The sequence below is a fragment of the Microtus oregoni genome, unplaced genomic scaffold, assembly GCF_018167655.1.
Source record: "Microtus oregoni isolate MIOR12 unplaced genomic scaffold, Mior012 000012F_ref0000307, whole genome shotgun sequence".
NCBI lineage: Eukaryota > Metazoa > Chordata > Mammalia > Rodentia > Cricetidae > Microtus > Microtus oregoni.
The window spans coordinates 38708428-38729680 of record NW_024543071.1 but is presented as its reverse complement, the minus strand read 5'-3'; the positions used below and the strand labels follow the sequence as shown (position 1 = coordinate 38729680).

General features: G+C 38.6%; 1 protein-coding gene across 1 annotated transcript in view; it reads right to left on the bottom strand.

Moving 5' to 3' along the window:
• Positions 1 to 1375: 1375 nt before the first annotated feature.
• The window catches only part of Tmc1 (transmembrane channel like 1), a gene marked incomplete at its 5' end in the record, with an annotated part of 103955 nt that continues 84077 nt past the window's right edge, over positions 1376 to 21253 (bottom strand). The window contains 7 exons of the mRNA XM_041662150.1: positions 1376 to 1481; positions 2126 to 2267; positions 5840 to 5891; positions 5997 to 6075; positions 9568 to 9693; positions 13156 to 13395; positions 18497 to 18564. Coding sequence (XP_041518084.1) covers positions 1376 to 1481; positions 2126 to 2267; positions 5840 to 5891; positions 5997 to 6075; positions 9568 to 9693; positions 13156 to 13395; positions 18497 to 18564 — 813 coding nt within the window. The remainder of the gene's footprint in view (positions 1482 to 2125; positions 2268 to 5839; positions 5892 to 5996; positions 6076 to 9567; positions 9694 to 13155; positions 13396 to 18496; positions 18565 to 21253) is intronic.

Here is a 21253-nt window from a genome sequence, read left to right as displayed (position 1 = left end):
CCTGCTCCTAAAGAGCTATGGTCTAGACAGGAAAGATTCGTCATGCATGCAAGAGACAATAACCACCATAAGAAATCACAGAAAATCAGTACAGATGCTACACTGAAGATACAGATGCAACATTCTAAGGAACCCCATTAGGAGAGTGTCATGAAATAGGAAAAGATTGGGAATAGATGCTATCTGGACAAGGGAATTGGGGGAAATGAGTTGAGAATTGGCAAGAGAACAGTCTGATCACTCACGGCCAGTAGGAGGTTAAAGAGAAGGAGCAAAGTCAAAGGGCAAGAAAAGCCTGAAAGTCTGGAGGGATGGGAGGTTAGCTCAGCTCTGGAAAGAGATGCTGTGAGTTACGAGAGGAGACACTACCCAGGCTACAGCACAAGGCAAGAAGGGCTCTGCGTGCTGCCGTTCAGTGAACTCAAACTTTAGATAAACATAATGTTTAAATGACAGTATAAACTAAAGCCCCAACTGAAGGCATGATTTCCTAATCTCAACAACAACAAGAAAAGCAAAGAACAAACACAAACTACAGCAAAACCCAAACTACAACAATCAAATTTCAGGAATATACATTGGAGGTTAAATGAGGAGACTCTGACAGGACACCAGTCATTAATGCTATCTTCTTTTGTTGAATTCATAAAGGGCCAGCTTGTCTAAGAACCACATGCCTCCTTATGGTGATAAACTACTGTTAAGCCGGCACTGCAGGGAATATCAAATTACATGTGATAAATATCTCCTGAAAAGCATTTTTCCTTTCATACTGAACCCAGTTGTAAATACAAAGGTGCTGGGCATATCTGAGGGCTGATGGATAGAAATACAAAAAACGGAGGAAAGATGTCATATTTTTAAAGTGAGCCAAGTCTCTTTAAATTAGTATTATATAAATATGACATTTATATGGGTGAGAAAGACATCAACTTCATCATATCAATGAAGTAATAAGAAGAGTATACATAAAGCAGTGAACCAACCAATGGTCACAACGAATATTTCATTTAGATAGTTCCAAATTTGGAGGGGAAAATGGTGCTATTATATTCCCACTACCAATGGAAGACACTAAAAAATAGTCCATATAAGGAAATGTTGACTTTTTAAAAAGTATCCTTTAAAATTGATACATTTAAAAATATTAATTATACTCAGTAATTTGTATCACTAGATCACGCACCCACTTAAACTCAGTTTGAGAACATGTGGGGGAAGTAAGAGAGAAAGTATCATAACCCACAGAAATACAGAATATGATGAGATTCTTCTTGCTCAAGGAGAGCTGATGAGCCCTTCATAGATGCTCGAGGTTATGGCCTTGATGACCCCGCAGTGGTAGCATACAGGGCAGTGGTTCCCCAATGCTAGGTCACTGGCCCTTCCCATCTTGTTCACTATAATCATAAAGAGAAGTGAAGAGTACTTCGGAGCCTCCCAGGTTGTTTGCTGAAGTTACTGGCCACCACCAGCTGCAGCTGTTTAAAACAAGAGAGGGAAAGAGAGATAAAAAATAGGCAAATGAAAATTCAGCTATCAGTGCACATAATGATTCTAAATGAGGTAGTTTAAAATCTATTATCTTTCCAGTTTGTTCCACTTTAATACAATATTTGAAATTTTGTAGTCAAAATATCTCTATGTCATTTTGCAAAGTTCTCACAAATTCTAGGGAAAGAAGAATACAAGTGATTCTTATTTGGTCCACAATGACTTTATGCAATAAATATAGAAACCCATTTCATTTAATTTTTTCAGATAAAAGTTTCTTTTGTCATTAGACACTCAGTGCACATTTCTCAATAACTATCAACATCATGGGAACCAGATAACTATCATGTTATACATTATAGCATCATTTTAAGCAATAAAGATAATAGTAAATCTTAACTAGAATTTATGTCATAGAAATCACGTCTTTCCACTCACAATTTTAAAAACTAATCTAGTAACATTAATTCCATAGGCACACTATATTAGGATGCTTCTAATCCTTCATCTTTCAATAAAAATAGGCAGTGCTCACCAATCCCCTAAGGCAAACTGCATCCCAGTAGGTAAACACTCTCTGAGTAATTGTGTGGATTAAGCAGAATCATTATGGAGAAAAAAATGAACTCACTTCCCTCTTAGCACAGGATAATATTTGCCTAGACTGCGAAGGGGAGTGCACTGGACTGAACAAGCAGAACCTTTGGGAGGCAATGTGAATGCCTGCCATGGAGGAGAGATCAGAAGCACCTGAGAGCTGGGGAACAGGAAAACTAATGGGTAAACAAGAAACTTGTCAGTCAGAACAAACAGAAATACTAAACCAGTTGGGGAAAAAGTAGATGAGAAGAAATGGAATTTACACAGAAAAATCCCCAAAGATACAGTGATCAGGAACAGCATCTTCTAGAAACGAAAACACAAGGTAAGGATGGGGTTTCGGGTATCTAAGAGGCAGTCGGAAGATGGATGAGGAGGATGGTGATACATTCGAGTTATCCCAGGACTTCAGAAGCTGAAGCTGGCAGACAGTGAGTTCCAGACTCAAGACCAGTCTTGAGAAACCTAGGAAGTTTGAGACCAGTCTGAGCTACAAAATGAGACCCTGCTTCAAAACACCAACAAATAAAACAAAAGACAGAGTCTCATATCAATTTCACTTCTTAGCACCAATGTATAACTTCTCATACGAGCAGAAGATTGGGGGACTTTCTTTTTCTTCCTGGAAAAAGTAAAATACAAGTGTGCAATATCTAGAAAACTACAAGGAGTTCCACAGTGAAGACAAGAAGCTCACATGAGTGATTTATAAGCTTGAAGTTGAGACCCACCCACACCCTCATCCCCCCATTTGCTCGGCTGACATTTAGTGCTGATTTTTCTGGGACAGAAAAACTTAAATATACTGACAGGGTTTCATGGAGTTCTTTGCCATATTCCATTCATATACTCTTAGCATACAAATTTGATTTGTACATTGGATGTCAGGAGCCATAGACAAACAGAGGGAAGGTTTTAATGGTGACCAATGTCAGAGGAAAACAAAGCAGCTTAGAGAAAAGAGACTAGGAAAAGCTCAGAAACTTCAAAATGAGGAATTAGTATTTTCATGAAAAGAAGATATTACTATTTTTAAAAAGAATGGGATGTCATTTAGAAGCTAAAATAATTTGGCAAAAGTCAAGTTATGATGGCTAAAGTAAAAAGACCAAAAGAAATTTTAAAAATTAAAGCTAAGAAAAGCAGTAATTGTTAAAGTAAAGGACATAGAATAAGAAATAAGTAGGAATTTTACAAACTTGTCCAAGATGCCAAATATTAGGAATTCCACAAGTAGAAAATGAATAGAAAGAAATCACTAACAAGTAAATCGAGAAAATTGCATGCAGTTAAAGTGCCTGAATTTTCAGAGTGGTGGGGCCTTCTACAACAGAGACAGAATGTAGAAGAGGGTAATTGGATGAGTAGCAGAAATTCAGATATTGGATTGGTGAAATATAGAAAAATATTAATCTTGAGAAAATTAGTATAGGAAATAATAATATCCCAATCCAAACGAGTAACATGAGCAGAATGCTTAGAGAGTGGATGTGAAGAGGGCCAAATCCTTATTTGCATTGGAATCAATAATTAATTAACAATAAAAAGAAGAGGTAAAGAAACAGCAAAAATGTGCCGTTTGAAGACGAGTACCTCAAGAACCAAGCAAGAGAGCTAGAAAAGTTTGTCTTGGTGTAGTTGGGTTGGGAAGCTGAGAGCAGAAGACAACTGTCTAGAGTAGGAGAAAGGGGCTGATTTGTAACTTTGTAAAAGAGTTCATAATCCTGTGCATCTCCGCAGTGCTCCTCTGTAGCACTGGTTGGGGCAAGACTAGTCTGCAACCTGCAGCCATCTTCACTCATGTCAGCTTCTCGTGGTTCCTCTTACATTTCTGCATGCTGGGAGAAAATAAATAGCTTTAAAACTTTAAGCTTAAAGGAGACAAGAAAGCAATGTCTTGAGTCATGCTCTTTAGAGCCATCCAGCAGTTTTTCCCTTTTCTTAAACTGTTGGGCCCTCCTCGGTGCATTTTATATACATCAGGAAGCTGAACAGGCCTATCTTCTGCAACAAGTCCTCACTGGCTGCAACCACCTATCAAACTCTTGCCCAGATCCAGTTACTGACTGAGGGGTCACAGGTTATGACCCAAGTGGGCTTGATCTTAAACAACAGAATTCCACAGAATTTCAAGGAAAGAAATTCCCTCATCATTCCCAGGAAGCTATTCAAATTTAAGGCTCAGTTCTCTTGGGAGTTAATATGTGGTCACGGACTTGGATGTGGATCCAATAGCACCCTGGTAGACGTCAGCTCCAGTGAAAGCAGCCTGCTCTCAATTGAGTCACAAGGAAGTGGACTCGGTGTTGAGCACACTCTCATTGCGGATTTTAAGTGAAGATCCAGACATGTGATCCCAACGACTCGAGAGGATGAGGCAGGAGAATAGCAATTTCAAGGCCACCTGGGCTCTATTGTGAGTTTAAGACCAGCCTGATCAACTTAGACCTTGTCTCAAAAATCTTGAAAAAGACAAGAATGAACAAAAAACTGAAACACCAGTTTGCATGGAATTTCAGCTCAATGATAGATCTTGCTCAAAACTTACAAGGCTTTGGAGTTTCAACCTCCAGTTTCAGCAAAACAAAAGACAAGTGCTCCACAGATTTACAGGGCCAAGTTCACGTGCTTTAATAGGTGTCTCTTTTTAAAATTAAATCAATTTGAGTTGAATATTTTTCAAAATTGCTAACAAGAGATTAAAGTTCTACTACTAGAAAGAATTTATTAAAAAGTTATGAGTTAGGAAAGATTTTGTTCAAGTTGTTCAGTATTTTTTTACTATCATTGTGTTGGTGGTGGAGGTTGTGGTGCTGGATCAAGACCCATCATTAGTTTTTGCCAATAAAAGTACCCTTTATTTGAACAATGATGCACTGCCTTATTTTCAGGGGGTTAGGTCTAACTTCACCACCGTAGATACACAAATCCTAGCTGTAATACTCTTGACTAGTGATGGTAAATAAAAAGTCTTTATGCCCCGTACATTTGTAATTTATTTTTGTGAGTTATTTATACCACTTAGTTGGTTACATCTGTAGATGCAGTCACTCAGCAGTTAGATGTATATTTTAAACATTGAGGAGGTTTAAAAGGCAGTATAGTTAGCCTGATAACATACAACTGCTATCCTAGTTGTTTGGAAGGTCAAATTCAGAAGTTTGCAAATCCAAGGAAGGCCTTGGCTGCAGAGTGAATACAAGTGCAGCCTTAAAAACCCAGTGATAGCCCATTCCCAAATAAGCAAATAAAAAGTCTGAGGACACAGTTTTGTGTAGGTTGATCCTGGGGTTAAGCCTCAGTGTTAAGAAAATAATAAAAGTGAAATGTGATAGAATAGAAAAAACGTCTGATGGTGACTATGATGAGTTCAGAAGGGGATTCTTTGGTAGCTCCCAATTTCCCCACGTATAAAACTAGTCAAAGGAAGCCCTAATGCATTTGCTACTTGCATATGACCAGAGGAAGTATTTATCATTTTCTGTCAGGTGTTAAGATCACTTTTTCATCTGGGCCCCTAAGTTTACACTGTTGAATTTTTGCATCCTTTTTTCTAACCACCTCCCACGGAAGAGAAATCAACATCTTGGATAGAAACTTAGGAAGATTTAAGACGATGGATGGTGGGAAACATGGAAAGAGCTATTGGGGGCAACGATGCACTGGCCATCAAACGCTTCATGTGGAGGAAGGAAGAGTATACTCTTTAGGAACACTAAACATCCAAACAAAACGTATCACCAACCTGCTCGAGCAGCTGCCATTTTCTTGTTTCGCATTTTGTTCTCCAAAGCTTGCTACACAATAAAAAGGGAGAAAAGAGTACATTCAGATTGCTTCTAATTGACATTGGTAAAGATGTTATAAAATATACGTATATAGTATATATAATTATAGTGTACCATTTTCATCTTCTTTTTTAGATCCAGATTTGCTGCTTTCTGGCCCTTGGCGGTAGCATTGAGATAATAGATGGTCAAACTAAATTAAAATATAAAATAGAATAAAATAAAATTGATGACATTTCTCAGTTTCCTATTATTCTCCTTAAGACTATACTAACCAATGGTAGCATGAAATGGGACACAAGGTACTTTCTACTCAAAGGGTGATATTCTGAATGTAAGAACTGAGGTCCAGAGAAGTAAAGTGGTATACTTAGAACCCATGTTTGGAGATGCCCATTTACTTAGCCGAGAGGATGAAGCGAGGGGATTTCATGTTCACTGGCTAGGGTACATTGGAAGTTCAAGGTCAGGTAAGGAAACAGAGTGAGACCTTGGGAGTAGAGTAGCAGGTCACGCGTCTAACATGAGAAAAGCTATAGGTTCAATCCCCAATATGAGTAAACTGAAGCACAGTTAAAATTAGACAATGACTAGGGTGAAGCCAGAAAGCTGACCCAAAGGTTTTAGATTATGCCACCTAGCATGCTATCCATCGTTCCACAAGGCCCAGTGTTAGCTTCGTGGAAGTGTATTATCATCAGTTTAAATTATAATTACAGTCACCTTCTGAACAATGGCAAGAGCCTCAATGAAAACAGCAGGTCTTCTGATGTTTAGGGAACGGGCTGAATGTTTGAACTCGCTATTTGGCCTTTAGCCTTTACAACCAAGAATAAAATCCTCAAGGGCATAACTTCATTAACATGGATTTTCCCCCCATAGAATACAACGTTTGCCTTTCTTCCTTCCTCAAAAAGAAACTGTTTCACCAAGGAATAATTTTGGATTTTAAATGGCATTTACATTTCTAGAAAAAGCAAATTCCAGCTCAACGATTCTGACAAAATAAATATCCTCATTTTCTCTTTGGGCAAAATGAACCAGCAAAGGGGAACTGTAGTAAAAAGGAAAGATAGCTGGTGCTGGCCCCACTAGAAATAACTGGAGATTAAACACATTTTCTCTGCCCACCCACATGCCAGAGAATATCCTTTATGAGCCATCTGGTGCTGGCAGCATAATTATTGACACGGTTTAGTTGGGTTTATCTCTTCTGTGGTTAGCTAGAGCTTGCCTGAAATTACATATAGGAAAACATCTGGGGCAGCATCTGGCATGAACTTGTGTGTGTGTGTGTGTGTGTGTGTGTGTGTGTGTGTGTGTAGAATAAGAATTTTCTTGGAAAAGTTTTTAGACATAGGTTAATGTAAAGTTCTCAGTTCTGGGATTCCTTAAGCCTCTTAACTGGGTGTGCCTCACATTTTCACTGACAGCACCTACAGAAAACTAACACAAACACTATGTGAATACCGAAAACAATCCAAGTGGCTTTAATATAGTCTACTGGGAAATTCAAAATGCTTGTAACATTCTCTAATTAATGGTAATAGAAAAATCCAAGTCAATTGTTGGGGCCTCTTAAAGAAGAACATGGGGCAATGGAGCTTGGGGAAAAACATCAGTAGTAAACTGCAATTTGGATTTAAAGTCCACGGTCTTAAAGCAAAATTTAACCCCTTCAAGAAAATCTTTTTAACCCTTGTGCTGCCACGTTCCCTCTCTGTCAAGAACTGTGAAACTGTGGCTCACACATCAGAGTCGGCACCCCAGAGTGTTTTCTTTACTTCTTATACCAAGGATGTTCTTTGCATCTTTAGATGTTCAACTATATGTCATGACCAATTTTGTCTATGCTCCTATACTATCTACTTCTGCATCGCTAAGAGTATGCCATAAGCCTGCCTGATGTGCCAATTTTTGCTGTTGGGTCATAAGTGTCCTAGGACAGCTACAGATGAGACTCAACACCTGTGTAGTCTACAGTGTCGTGTTGCTGTGTCCGCTGTTTTTGGACACCCTTGAACCATTCCCAACAAGCAAATTTTAGACCTTCTGGCAGTCCCACTGATTCCAAACTTTTGTTGGTGCAAATGAACAGAAGGAACCAAAGCAAGAGGGACAGGCGAGTCTTTGTCCCACTGATCAACCACTTCATTCAGGAGCAGATCATCCGTGTGCTAATGACAATGTGATTAGTGCAGCTACTCCTTATGATTATTGTGGGAAAAATGAGTCACTCTGGGGTCCCTAAAACAGGAGTAGCATAAAGTCCTGAGGAAGTTTGGCAGCTCTTTAGAGACAGGCATTCTAATACTGTTGTCCCTTTGCTTAAAAGCAAATCTCACAGTAAGTTATGAATGTAGTAGCAAAAGCTGCCCTTTGGGGTCTGTATGCCTATCTGTCTGTCTGTCTGTGTCACACAAGATCTCATTTGTACTCTTAAAGAAATTGAACCAAAGGTCACAGAATCCTTATTAATATGCTCTCAGAAACCGCACTCTCAAGAAATTATGGAGAAAGAAAATCAATTCAAGGGCCACCTGGCGAATGATGTTTCTAAGAAGCATAATCTAGAGACCTGCGCTGATTTTTAATCAGGCTCTGTGACATATGACTGTAACATTTGTTACTGTTGTAGGAGCTCTGAGTTGCTATCGCTTCCACCTGGAAGCTGCTGCCATAGAAACGATGTGGCCACTGAATTTCCTGGGGTCTGCCTAGGTCCCGCTTTACCATGTTAGTATGAAGCTCACTTAGAAACGAGCATGTCAGTCATGTTTGTTCATTTATAGAAGTGAAGATGGGCCTTGTTCTCATCCCTTTCTGTGACTATGGCCATGAACCTGGCCATGAGGAACAGTCACGATAACTGAGTCAGCATTCAGCTTGTTTATTCCAAGCTAGTTGGAGTTTCAGCTCTAAGTTTTGCTCATTTCATGTTTAGATTCAATCCTCCATATCAACTTTGTAGAGAAAGCATCCCTAGAAGTGACTTCATGCTTGCTGCCACTGACCCAAAGCAACAGTGATTCCAGGAGGGTCTGGCTGGTAAAGAGGAGAGTATCTCTCCTAGTTCTTCCAGAAGGCGAATATTTTATACTGCTCAAGCCCAAAGTGAAAGGAAAATAGGGACAAAATCCTTCAGCTAAATGTTCTTTTATAAATCACTCTGACTTTTCGGGGATAGCCTGGGGTAACTGGGGAACGCTCTGCTCCTCTGATTCTGTTACTGCAAATGCATAGTTATTGATAGCCCGCTAAGAAAAAAAAAAAAGAATGGGGTAGGGTTTTTTTTTTTAATGTTTCTTTGGTCTTTAGCCCTGAAATATGGCCTAGGGGTCCCCAAGGGAATATTAACACAGAGGCTCCTAATTTCTGTATTCACAGCCATCTGCTTTATGGAACAAGAGGTGGAGGCCATGCCGCGAAGGGGAATTCAACATGCTGATTAGATTTAGCGCTTAGCATTCATGTTTCCCTTGCTTTAGCTGTTTACTGATAATTATTTTGGTTACTTGGGAACAAATCTTATAATCCTAGGGAGGCAGAGACAGATGCAGATGGCTGTGAATCGCATCCAGCAGGAGCAAAAGATGACTTGCGCTGTTCAGCGCCTACCATCATGCAGTCAGCAAAGAATTTGGAGGAGAAGGGGCTCAAATGGAGACGGAGAATAAACACATACGCCATCACCAGAACCACAGCAATAACCAGCCCGGGGTTAGAGAGCTGCCGCAGGATCTTCGCCATCCAGCTCGGGAAATCATGTTCCAGGGTCTCGCCAATGACTTCAAACATCCTGTTTTTACCACTGGTGGTGGTAGAGGGGGGTTGAATTTAAAACAAAGGTAAATCACGGCTGCAGTGAGATAAGAAACTATTTCTCCAACACTGCAAAGGTTCTCTTGTGGGTTAAGGATCTGATAGTGAGCTACCCATCTAACACACTGAGCACATCTTGTTGATTAAAGGGTACACTATGAACAGAGCAGTCTTATCTTAGTACACACAGAGAAACAAAGTATTTAGGAAAATTACTCACAGCTTCAGAAGAATTTTTAATAATGTGTACTTCTAAAATTTTGACTGAGTGGTATTGTATGTGTAGCAATTCAAACGCTCCCAAGACAGCTGCTCTGGGAGGATGCTCTTTCTGAACTCGGTATTCAGTACACTCGGTTTTTAATTGGCTTTGGAAATGAACACGAGAAATAGACTGGAGGGATAAAACGGGCAAATAACCCAACATCTCAATCCACACCACGGCTTCTACTCATCGCCCAGCTGACTTCATTTATCAGAGATCTAAGTGGCAGCTGCACTCCTGAAGGAGGAGCCTTGCATGCACAGATCCCTCATGCTGGACAGCTCCCAGTGCGGACCCCCTGAGGGTTTAGGGTCTAGGAAAATCAGCTCCTCTAACTAGAACGGTGAGAGCAGAAAGCTTTCACTTAGTGTGGAATGTCTAGAGTCTGGGAAGTACTCACGGTGCCAAGTTACTTCCTTTGAATATGTATATTGATCTTACTATAAAATGCTGTAATTCACAGAAAAGTGAAACAGGCATGTTTTCAGTTATGTTAGTATAATATTACATATGTTTGGTTTTGGTTTTTAATCTTTCGATATTTAAGCAAAATGGATGTGCCCCACAATCGCCAGATCAGACGGAGTTTTTTCCCCCACTTCAGACTGGATAAATACTGTCTTTCAAGAGACAAGGTGTAACCCCCAAGTAGTTTTCAGACTATGGATTACAAGTGTTTTCCTTTACAACAGACAGACAAGAGCTGACTCTAAAATCTAACTGAAAGGGACTAATGGCGACAACAATGTCAAGCACTGTGCTCACTGTTAAAGCTCCACATGCTTGGATCTAGTGTATGACCTCAGATTGAGACCTCTGAAGATGAACAAATGAACACGAACAAGCATGAACAAATGCCAACATGCTTGCTGTTACTGTGTTAGGTCTGTGGGAGAATGAGCAGCATTTAATGGATAAATATGTCTAATTTTTTATGCCGTATAGGATTATTGCTTTATAGGAAAAACATAAAATTGATACAATGTAAAAAGAAGGTCAGGGGAACTGAAGAACTATAGACTGTTCAGAAATATTGATGAAGACAGGAAGAGGCTATTAGATTGGAGGAAACATGGTTGAACATTTAGAAACATTTTCCTCATATTGTTATCAAAGAAATAGTTTTTAAATTACCAACAATTTACATTAAATCCTTTAAATAATGATTTTAACAATTTTCTAGAAAACTTAGCAGAATGTGTTGGGAAAGTCCAGCAAATAGTTTTGCTGGGTAGGTAAGTGGACTATATACATCTTAGCTGAAGACACACCAATAACCTGAGAACAACCAGACAGCATTAGTGTCCTCAAATTCAAATCTGAGGTCAAAATTCAAGTTTCATATTAACCTCTTTTAAATGCATTGTTGCTGGTTTGCTGCCCGGCCCAGATACCAGATGTGGTCTAGGAACCTTCGCTTCGCAGAAGGGTAACACTGCAACACCCAGTTCCGTAGCAAACCACAGGAATTGTGATTGTCTCATTCTAGAACAAAGTAGCCTTTCTGACCTTTGGAGTAGGGGCAGAGGGAGTTGAGCATTGGCTTGCTCCACAGGAAGGAAGTTGCAGGAAAGCTACTAGAAAACAGCAAACCTCTTTCTGATGCCCACTGTCAACATGTGGTGCTTTCTGATCTCAAAAATAACAATATTGATAGTCATTGCACCTAAATGTGTCAATCAGAAATTTATGGTAAAAGCCACATACTATACTATGCCAGTTTTGCCGTCCTTTGTTTCCTAGTAAAAATCGGTGTAAGTTGGTTTTGCTGAGGAAACCAAGAAACCAGAAAGGCAGAGGGAATGCAACTTAAGAAGCTGAAACTGTATAATCATTGCATGTTTCTGCATGGTAATTCACGTCTGGTTCAGTTGTGTCACCACCCAGCTTGGCATGTAGGTTTCCCCCACTTTGCATAAAAGAGCAAAGGTTCATTCCAGTGTTGTGCTGGGGAGGATGAAGATCAACTTTCTAGTAAAAGGTAAAAACATCTTTATAATGTACCTTAGATACAAACTCACATGGGTAAGTTTCATTAATGGTAGACTTTTTAAGGGCTTGTTATTTGAATTTTGCTTTGGGGTTAATATGTCAGCTTCAAGACTGCAATTTCCTATTTCGTCTCCAGATGTCACTGTCTGCATTATTTATTTCAGCCTACTTACCAACAGCTATGTGAGTATCTGTATGCTTGCACATGTAGGCTCAAGTGTGCAAGCAAACACATAGAGAAACACAGAGAGATGTACAAGGCTTATCAGTCAGTTTCCCAAGTCTGATAGATACAAGATAATTCTGAACTATTTTAGGAACAATAACTGAGGGAATTATTGGTGTGAAAACATAGTAAATAAATCTTAGTCTTAGGCAACAAACATTCTGACTTGAGAAATCCCTTGGGTGTGACAACACAAAGGGAAAATTGTATTTGACCATTAAAGCATTGGGTCTAGCATTTACAAGACTTCCTGCCTTTACACCCTCTTCACATCAAATGCATGCCTACGGGAAACAACATGTAGCGATAACTGGGGGACTTGTGGGTTCATGAGTAACTTTGAGAAAATGAAATACTGTCCTCAGGATCCCAAAGACACTGTTTCTTGATGTGTATTTCAGCTAGCTTTAATGAGTCAAAGTGCTTTCTGAATCTTGATTATTGATTGGAGTGACACATGGGTAGAAAAATTGTGAAAGGAGCACACCAATTTTCAATTTATGAAGTCCCTTTGGATCACAATATATACAACTCTCTTTCCATGTGCATCATTATTTAATAGCGATTCCACCTTTTATTTAATCAATGGGAAATAATTTTTTTCAAGGTCCACATGAAATCTAACCAAAGCCGATTTATGTGTGGATCTAATGATGCTATAGCATCAGGAAAACACTCATGTCTGCACTAGCATAGTCAAATGTTGCTCTTGGCTCTCCCAAATATGGAAACAGCAATACTTAGCATCTATATTGTATCCTTACAAAATATTTCCCCTTTATGACTCTCAAGAGAGACAATAGATGGGAATTGTCTGAGATGTTCCATGTCACATGATGACATGACTACCAAAGAATTTCATTTCTACCAATGACAAATGTCATATTATTTAAAAGCCGGTACAGTGAATGACCAACCCCATTTCAAAATAAATACTATGTTCAAGTCAAATCTGAAATATGAGAGACCTGAAAGGCCCACAATCAAAGGATGGTGGGAGGGAGACGATCATGTAGAGGACTGGCATGGTAGACAGGAAAAGGATGAGCAGCAGCATGCCAAGGTAGAAGTTGTTGGATCTGGAAGCTTTAAAGACTCTGGCCTCAGGAACATTGCAGCACATCACAGCCCAGCACTGGAAATACATGGAGGTGTGGAGCCTGAGGATGTTGATACCTGGAAGGCTCGGGGCAAAGAAGGAGCCCATCCTAGAAAGAAATGAGAACACTGCTCAATTCCAAGTCCAACGTCAAGTTGCACACACCCTGTTCATTTTACATTGCTCCTCTTACCAAAATCAAAAACCATGTTGCTAGGCACAACCATAAATACCACGTCTATAAATAGTCCCATTTAGAAAAAAATAACTCGTTTAGTTTGATGAGAAAGATCATTTGCACAGTAACCTGAGTTTCAATATATCAATAAAAACCAGAAAGAAGAACACTATACTTACTCACAGAGTAGAGACCTATTTTTTAAACTGTCCAAAGTATAATAAAATCCTTATTTTATAATAAAATCTTTATATTTTTTGAACTTTAGTTTTAATAATTTGTACTTCTTAAGTGCACATAGTAACTGTTTAACTACGTGTGGTTACTTTTAATTGTTACCCCAACACAAGCTAGTATCAGCTGGGAAAAAATATCAATCAGAGACTATTTAGATCAGGCTGACTTGTGGATATGTCTGTGGAGAATTATCTTGATTACATTAATTTGGAAAGACCCGCACACTATAGATGGCACCATCCCCTAGGCAAGAAATCTGAACTAAAATAATATGAGCATGTGTATTTATATATTCATCCATTGTTTTCTGCTTTGTATTATAGACAGAATATGACTAGCTTTTTTAAGTTCCTGCTACCTTGACATCCCTGATATGATGGACTGTCATCCAGAATTGTGAGCTATAATAAGTCATTGGTCCTGTAAATTGCTTTTGTAAGTATATTTTAATCACAACAGGGAGAAAAACAGAGGAATTAAGGCGGTGAAATTTTTGCATACTTAAGAAACATTTTTTTTTAAATAGGAAGAAGTTATCTTATTGCACTTTAACCATCCTAAAGTTAATCCTTTCCCTTGAAAAGTGAAATCTTGTCACAATTGCAATTATCTTGCTTGTAGGATGCCAAGCAACAAATCTGAATAATGTCATAATGAACTGACTGCAAACTTTGTAAGAAGTTATTTTTTAATGGGAAGATAGATTTTAAAACATCACTGTGTACCTTTGCTACACATCACTGTGTAACTAGCAAGAGAGATGTTGGGATTTAAAAAGAGAATAAGTTACCAATTGTTCCAGTTAATTAGAATTACAAAGCTTAGCACCTGGGCTGATCAGGTCCACCTTGTTCTAAAACTCAGGGTTGTATATTTGACTTGTTTGTACCAATAAAAGATGATTACATATAAGATCCCTCAGTGCTGGCAGAAAACTTGACCAGTCCTATGTGGTTTTGTGTTCTCTTCCAACTGCCCTGAGGGTAATGTTCCAGGAAGAGGCTATTCCATCAGCAAGCACTTCTAAAGTAAGGATAAGGCATGGTATCAGAGCTCTCCCTCAGCTTACACCAGATATTTTATTGCTCTATGTTGTGAAGATGAGAGGGGTTTTGTTTCATTTATGTACAACCTGAGCCCAAGATGAAATTTTGCACATAATTCAAACTCTAGATTTTCTTAAATCTACCTACATCTGTGTGTGCATGTGTGTGTACATGTAAACATTTGTCATATGTAAGTAATTTATAAAACTAATAGAATGTCCATCAAAGCCTACAGCCACTTACTCTATGATGCATTCATTGGTGGTTGAATGAGGGATAGTTGTGTTATGCATAATTATGATTTGATTATTGTTTGGAAAGTTAAGCATAATATAAGGAGATATGATTGTGTATAACGTTGATAACAAATAGACTTTTAATGACTAATCTTGGTTGCTATCTTGGCTACATTTGAAAGTGACCCAAGCAGCTTAGCATACCTGCCAAGGATTTTTCTTGGTTGGATTATTTGAGCTGGGAGACCCAGCCTAAATCTTCAACATTTGAAATTAGAAGATTCATCTTACATCTAAGCCACACCTTCTGGTGACATGGAAAAACATGGAACAACAAAGCTCGTGCTTTCTGTCTGCTTGCCCTCAGTCTCACCGGCTCTCGATCTCATCTATACTGAGGTGTCCCTTCCCTGCTGTCAGAACCTACTTCTTTGGAATCCCAACATTAATTAAAAGCTTATAGTTGTATAAAACCTTTCTGAGACTCCATCATCAGATTGGGACTGCTAAGATTTCCAGTCTCGTAGACAGAACTATCAGCTGATCTGTGGCCTTTCTGTCAGGATACAGCTATAGCTGGACTACTCAGACCACAGCCTGTAAGCCACTCAAATTATTTTTAAAATACATACATATATTTTATAAAATATAAATATAATAACTTTTTATTGTAATATTTTATATGATAAAATATTTGTAAATATAATAAAATACATATGTATGTATTTGGATTTTAATCTATTAGTTCTGTTCCTTAGAGAACCCTGACTAACACAGTAGGTACACAATAATTTCATAATAAACACGGACATGATATGCACATGACTGACAGGCATAACTTAAAAACACAAGTCCTGGCACAATAATGGCTCAGTCTTAATGCCGTCACCTCATCTTGGTTTGTGACTTATAATCAGCTCATCCCACTAAGTCCCTTACCCAGACCTAATGCCATCATCTTTCAGCTAAAAAAATAAACCATTATGCCATCTTAGCTTTATAAGATGACTTTCTTCTAAGATGATAAAAGCAAAGGAAGGCATTTTTATTTGGCCCTCCTTGTTGCTCCAGGGGCACGCATGTATCAGGTAAATTACTCAACCCTGAGCATGTGAGGGGGTAAAGGTGACAGGTCTGGAAGGATGATGCCTAATGGATCTGAAACTCTCCACTTTCCCATCACTGTTCACTAAACAGTGTCTACGGCCCCTTCTATATCCTGATCTTTTAAAATTATTATGTGCTTTTCCCATTTCAGCATATTACAGAAATATATGGTATTTAGTTTCAAACTAAGTGTATCAGTGAATTAAATCACAACAAATGTTTTCACTTTGGCAATATCTGTGCAAGTGATCTACAGTCTTCAGCAACTCTTAACGCAATAACTGAAGGTCTTGAGTCACAAACTGATGGAACATAAAAACCCCTATTGTGCTTTGATTATTTCAATAGAAAATGGCTAACAGGCACTAGCTCCTCATTTTTATAAACCAGCAGGATCATAGTGTGTGTGGACCCTGTGCAGAAAGAATATATTATTTTTACATGTTACCCTCCCCACACCTTCCGACCATACCATATCCCCATCCCCTCATCAACTTCCTGGAAGTTAGGCAAAGAATATCCATGCCAAGTCTTGACCTCATGGTAAGGGGAAGAATAAGAGTTATTTTGCCTCAGGATAAACTCAGGAGTGTGTGCTTCTCTGTTACATTCACAAAACACAAATCATTTCCTGACCTGGAGAGGTGTTTCATTTATGTTTAGTCTACTTGACTCAAAGAAAAAAATTTAAAACCTAGACTTTCTTAAAATTATATACCCTTGTACCTAAAGTCCTAATTGAATTCACCAGAGACAAGCCTGACCAGTGTGAAGAATGAACACTAAGTGGCAATACAGAGATTTCAAGCATGCAGTTTGCTGTCCATTAACAAACTGTAAAAAAAAAAAAACAACCAATTATATCTTCTCAGTATTGTAGTATGAACAATAGCAGACTCGTGACAAAATTACAAGCAAAATCAATCAGGGTAGTAATTACAATGACTTTCTGGACAATAACAGTGATTTCTGCTGTGTTAGTCGAGAAGAACACAACAGACATTCAGTTAAGTCTACACCAGTGGCATCAGCAGTCCAGCGGCATTGGTGGCATTGTATGGATGCCACAGGTAGGAGGAATGGGTTTTACAACACTCCAGTAGATGTGCTGTCTACTTTCTGCCATGGAAGAAGCTTCTCCTCCATGGGGGCTGCTCCCTCCCTCTCCTGGGTCTGTGAGTGCTTAGGTTAGACCTCCTTGTCATTCTTCCCTACATAGAAAATAAAGCAACTCTCTGGACACAGGATCCATATTTACAAAACATAGAAAGCAAGGGAGGGGACAGGAATTACATTCTTAACCATGTCTGACGTGACAACTATGAAAATATTTGTTTTTTTTTTAAATTTGTACTAGTTCACCTATGGAGGCATAAATTCAACAGATCCCACTGACGGAATGATGGAGGCTTGGGAGTGGCCCTTATGTTACCGAAGCAAAATGATTTTCCTGTTTGTAGAGAGCTCCAGGCTCTGTCAGCATACATTGGGTCTAATGATTCTGACTGGAAGATGTGCATGATATATGAAGCTAATTTTTCAAAGAAGAGAATAAACACCAGCTAAAGCTATTCTGGTGCCTGTGACAGGACAGTGGTATAGTTAGCCCTCAGTCCATGTTCCCAGGAAGAAAGAGCAGCTTCCCTGTAACTGTGTGTGGGTTGGGACGCTCAGCAGAGAGCGACAGATTCTAAGACACAGCATCCCCAGATGAATTGCATGCTGTGATTCAATTTTTAAAACTCAAAGCTGGCTTTCACTCTATCAACTTATCATAACCTGTCAGAATTGACAGTGAAAATACCTCCACTTAATAGAAAATATGACAGCCTTTTCACATCAAAATAAAAATTCCCTTGTGCAAATGGCCCTGTTCAACACATTACAAAACGAAGATCTTATTTTTAACTTGAACTTCCTAAAATATGTGCTGTATCTAAATCTATAAGGTGCTGGGTTTGATAATATTTTGTAAAAAGAATAGTTGTCACATATGCTTTTACAATGTTTAAAGGTGGAAAGAAAATGTTACCAGTTTTTCTCAAAAGTCATGTACAACAACATAGTTCATTCCTTACGGCAACTAATGGGATTGACTATTGATGACTGATAGTTTCCTGTTCGATCCTGGTGTGACTGGATGTAAGAAGAGAATCTTTAAATCAACACAGCAGAAAGAGCATAGACTCTCAATTTTTATTGAAGGAGAACTGATGAAACAGGCTGATGATTTATTATTTATTTATTATTATTTATTATCTATTCACACCACCCATTTCTACCAAGGAAAATAAAGAGCTAGAATTCCCAGAATGGAGTCTTCTCTATACCTAGCTGCAATTCCTTCTACAACAATGACCTGGGAGACATATCCCTATGTGCTTAAATGTCCAACAACTGACATACCAGATCATGCCTTGGTTGAAGATCAGAGCAAGGACATTGCCACTGATGTCAAATTCTGTGTATGAGGGCTAAAGAAAACACACACACTAGTGTTAGCATTTCAAATTGAAAACAACCAACAAGTAGCTTCCCATCAATATACCTAAGCCCACTACTTCCCTTCAACAACAGTAGCAGAGCAACAACTGGAATACATTAAACTAGAAGGATGTAACACTTTTCAATACACAAAGACTCATTTTAAAAACCAGTCATAGGGTTGGCAAAATGGCTTCATGGGTAAAGGTGCTTGCTGCCAAGCATAACAGCTTGCATACAATCTTAAGGCCCACATCATGGAAAGAGAAGAACAGCAACAAATCTTTGAAGCTATTCTTTGACCTTCACACATGTGCTCCCAGGGTATGTGTGTGACATCCCCAAATGAAAGTATGATGGGGCACTGTCATCTACCTGATGACAAAAGTAAAAACTGCATCTCATCATTAGAAACAGGATGACAGTTATTTTAAAGGCTTTCAAAATCTCTTTCTTTGATCTGGTTCACAGGTAGGAATTTGTCTTAACAATGTCATCAGAAAGGCTGATAAATTTTAATGAGGAATGATGAAACCATTTATGTGGCCAACATTAGATACATGCATATACTTGTACTATAATATATTGTTGCTGATAACTCTAACCAGTTTGGAAGACTATTAAATCAGTGAAAACTGTGTTCTAATGATAAATAAAAATATATAATAGCCTACTATATTAGTATAATTTTTTAAAGAAATCTCATGTGGAACTGTCAGTAGAAAAAAGACCAGTAAGTCATCAGCAAATGGGAGTGACACAGAATTTTGTATATTTAAATTTTTTTCAAAAAGATGTGAATTAACTTTAAAATAAAGTAAATATAGAAAAAGAAATAAAAAATGTAGAAAATACTAAATGTCCAGCTATCATGTCATAAACAATCCTGTCCAACTCAGTGCAGCAGCTCCAAGTTGCTCTTGCATAGAGACCCCCAATACTATTGCAGTAGGTGCCTGTTCAAGGGCAGCTTATCCAAAGGCTTCCTCATAAGACATTATCTATCCTAGTAGGAAAGCTTCTAAATTAATGGATTTTATGTTAATCAGCATGATCAATTTGAGCATAGGAATTAGGATGGCCAAGAAGATCTCATGAGAGTGTCTGGTTCCTAAGAACACTGCAGATTCTACTCTCTTTAGCCATAACTACTCCATCCCTCAACACACTCATACATATACACAACATACACATAAATATGCACACATATTAGCACGCACACATACATAACACAAATACATGCACACTCATACACAAATACATACGTTCACACATGCACATACATGATACATACACATACATGCGTACATATATACATGGGCACATACACATAAACATACCATAGTGACAAGAGAGTATCTCAGTTTTTATGCCCGAGAACCAAGGGGCAGTATGGAAATAAAAGGGTGGAAGGAAAGGATAACCCGAATGCATTGTATACATGTCTGAAATGGTCAAAGATCTAACTTAAATCATGTTGGAGGGCACAGGTAAAAAGATAGAATAGGTCTCTGACTTGAATACCCAACAAAGCTATCCCTATCATGACCTCTTCTCAAAACCCTTATGAATTCAAGCCTCATATCACTTTCCCCTAAAACAAAACTATCTTTCCTTCACAACTTATAAATATGGACAGTCTATCTTGAAACAAATCCAGGGCATAAATAGCAAACATGCCAGAATAATAATGTTTAAACAAGATCAAATGGCAAGATGAGACAGAAGAAAGAAAAGCTCTGTGTGTTCAAAGATGACCTGGATAATTTCAATATAAACTTATTCGAGACAGTGCTAGAGGATACATGTAAATTACTTATTTAGTCTGAAGTTTTACTGGAAGCATAATATTCACTGGACACAAAAGGTTTAGCCTAAAGCTTGTGTTCTAAAATCAACAACAGAAAAGTGTCCTTCACCTCACAAGTCTATGGGAGTAGAGATCTAACTTAGCTGATAGAGCACTGAACTGATCACACAAAAGCCCAGCTGTACACCCTAGCCCCAGAATAAAATGGGTTCAGTGGTGCATGCCTGTAATCTGCACACTTGGGAAGTGGAGGAGAAAGGACCAGAAAGTTCAAGATCATTCTTAGCTATATAGCAAGTCAGAAGCCAGCTTTTTATATGGAAGACCCTGTATATATAGAAAAGAAAAAGAAAGAGAGAGAGAGAGAGAGAGAGAGAGAGAGAGAGAGAAAGGTAGACAGAAGGAAGGAAAGACGAATAGAAGGAATTCAAGAAAGAGAGGGGGAGGGAAGGAGGGAGGAAGGAAAGAAGGGAGGGAAGGAGTGTGAGGGAGGGGAGAGAAAAGAGAGCAGGGGAAGAAACAAGAATTCCTCTAATTGGACAATATGCACTCCAAATCTCTCTGTTCACTGGAGGGCTCTGTCCTATGCCACCAAAGCCTTTTGCCTGGAGTATGATTTTTGCCCAGAGCCTGTGTGATTCCCCAAACACATTGGAAAGCTGTTTAGTTAGGTGATCTGCATCATCTGTGGCCTGGAACGGCTTCTTGCTGCCTTTTTAAGAATCAAACCTTCAATTGTGGTTGCTTTTGGCATCAGGATTTAGCCAAGTATGGGGCATGTAACAAATTCAACCCTTTAGGTTCCTACATTTTCCCACAATGTCATTTTGAATGAGATATTTGAGACCTAACTTGCTGACTAGAAAAGC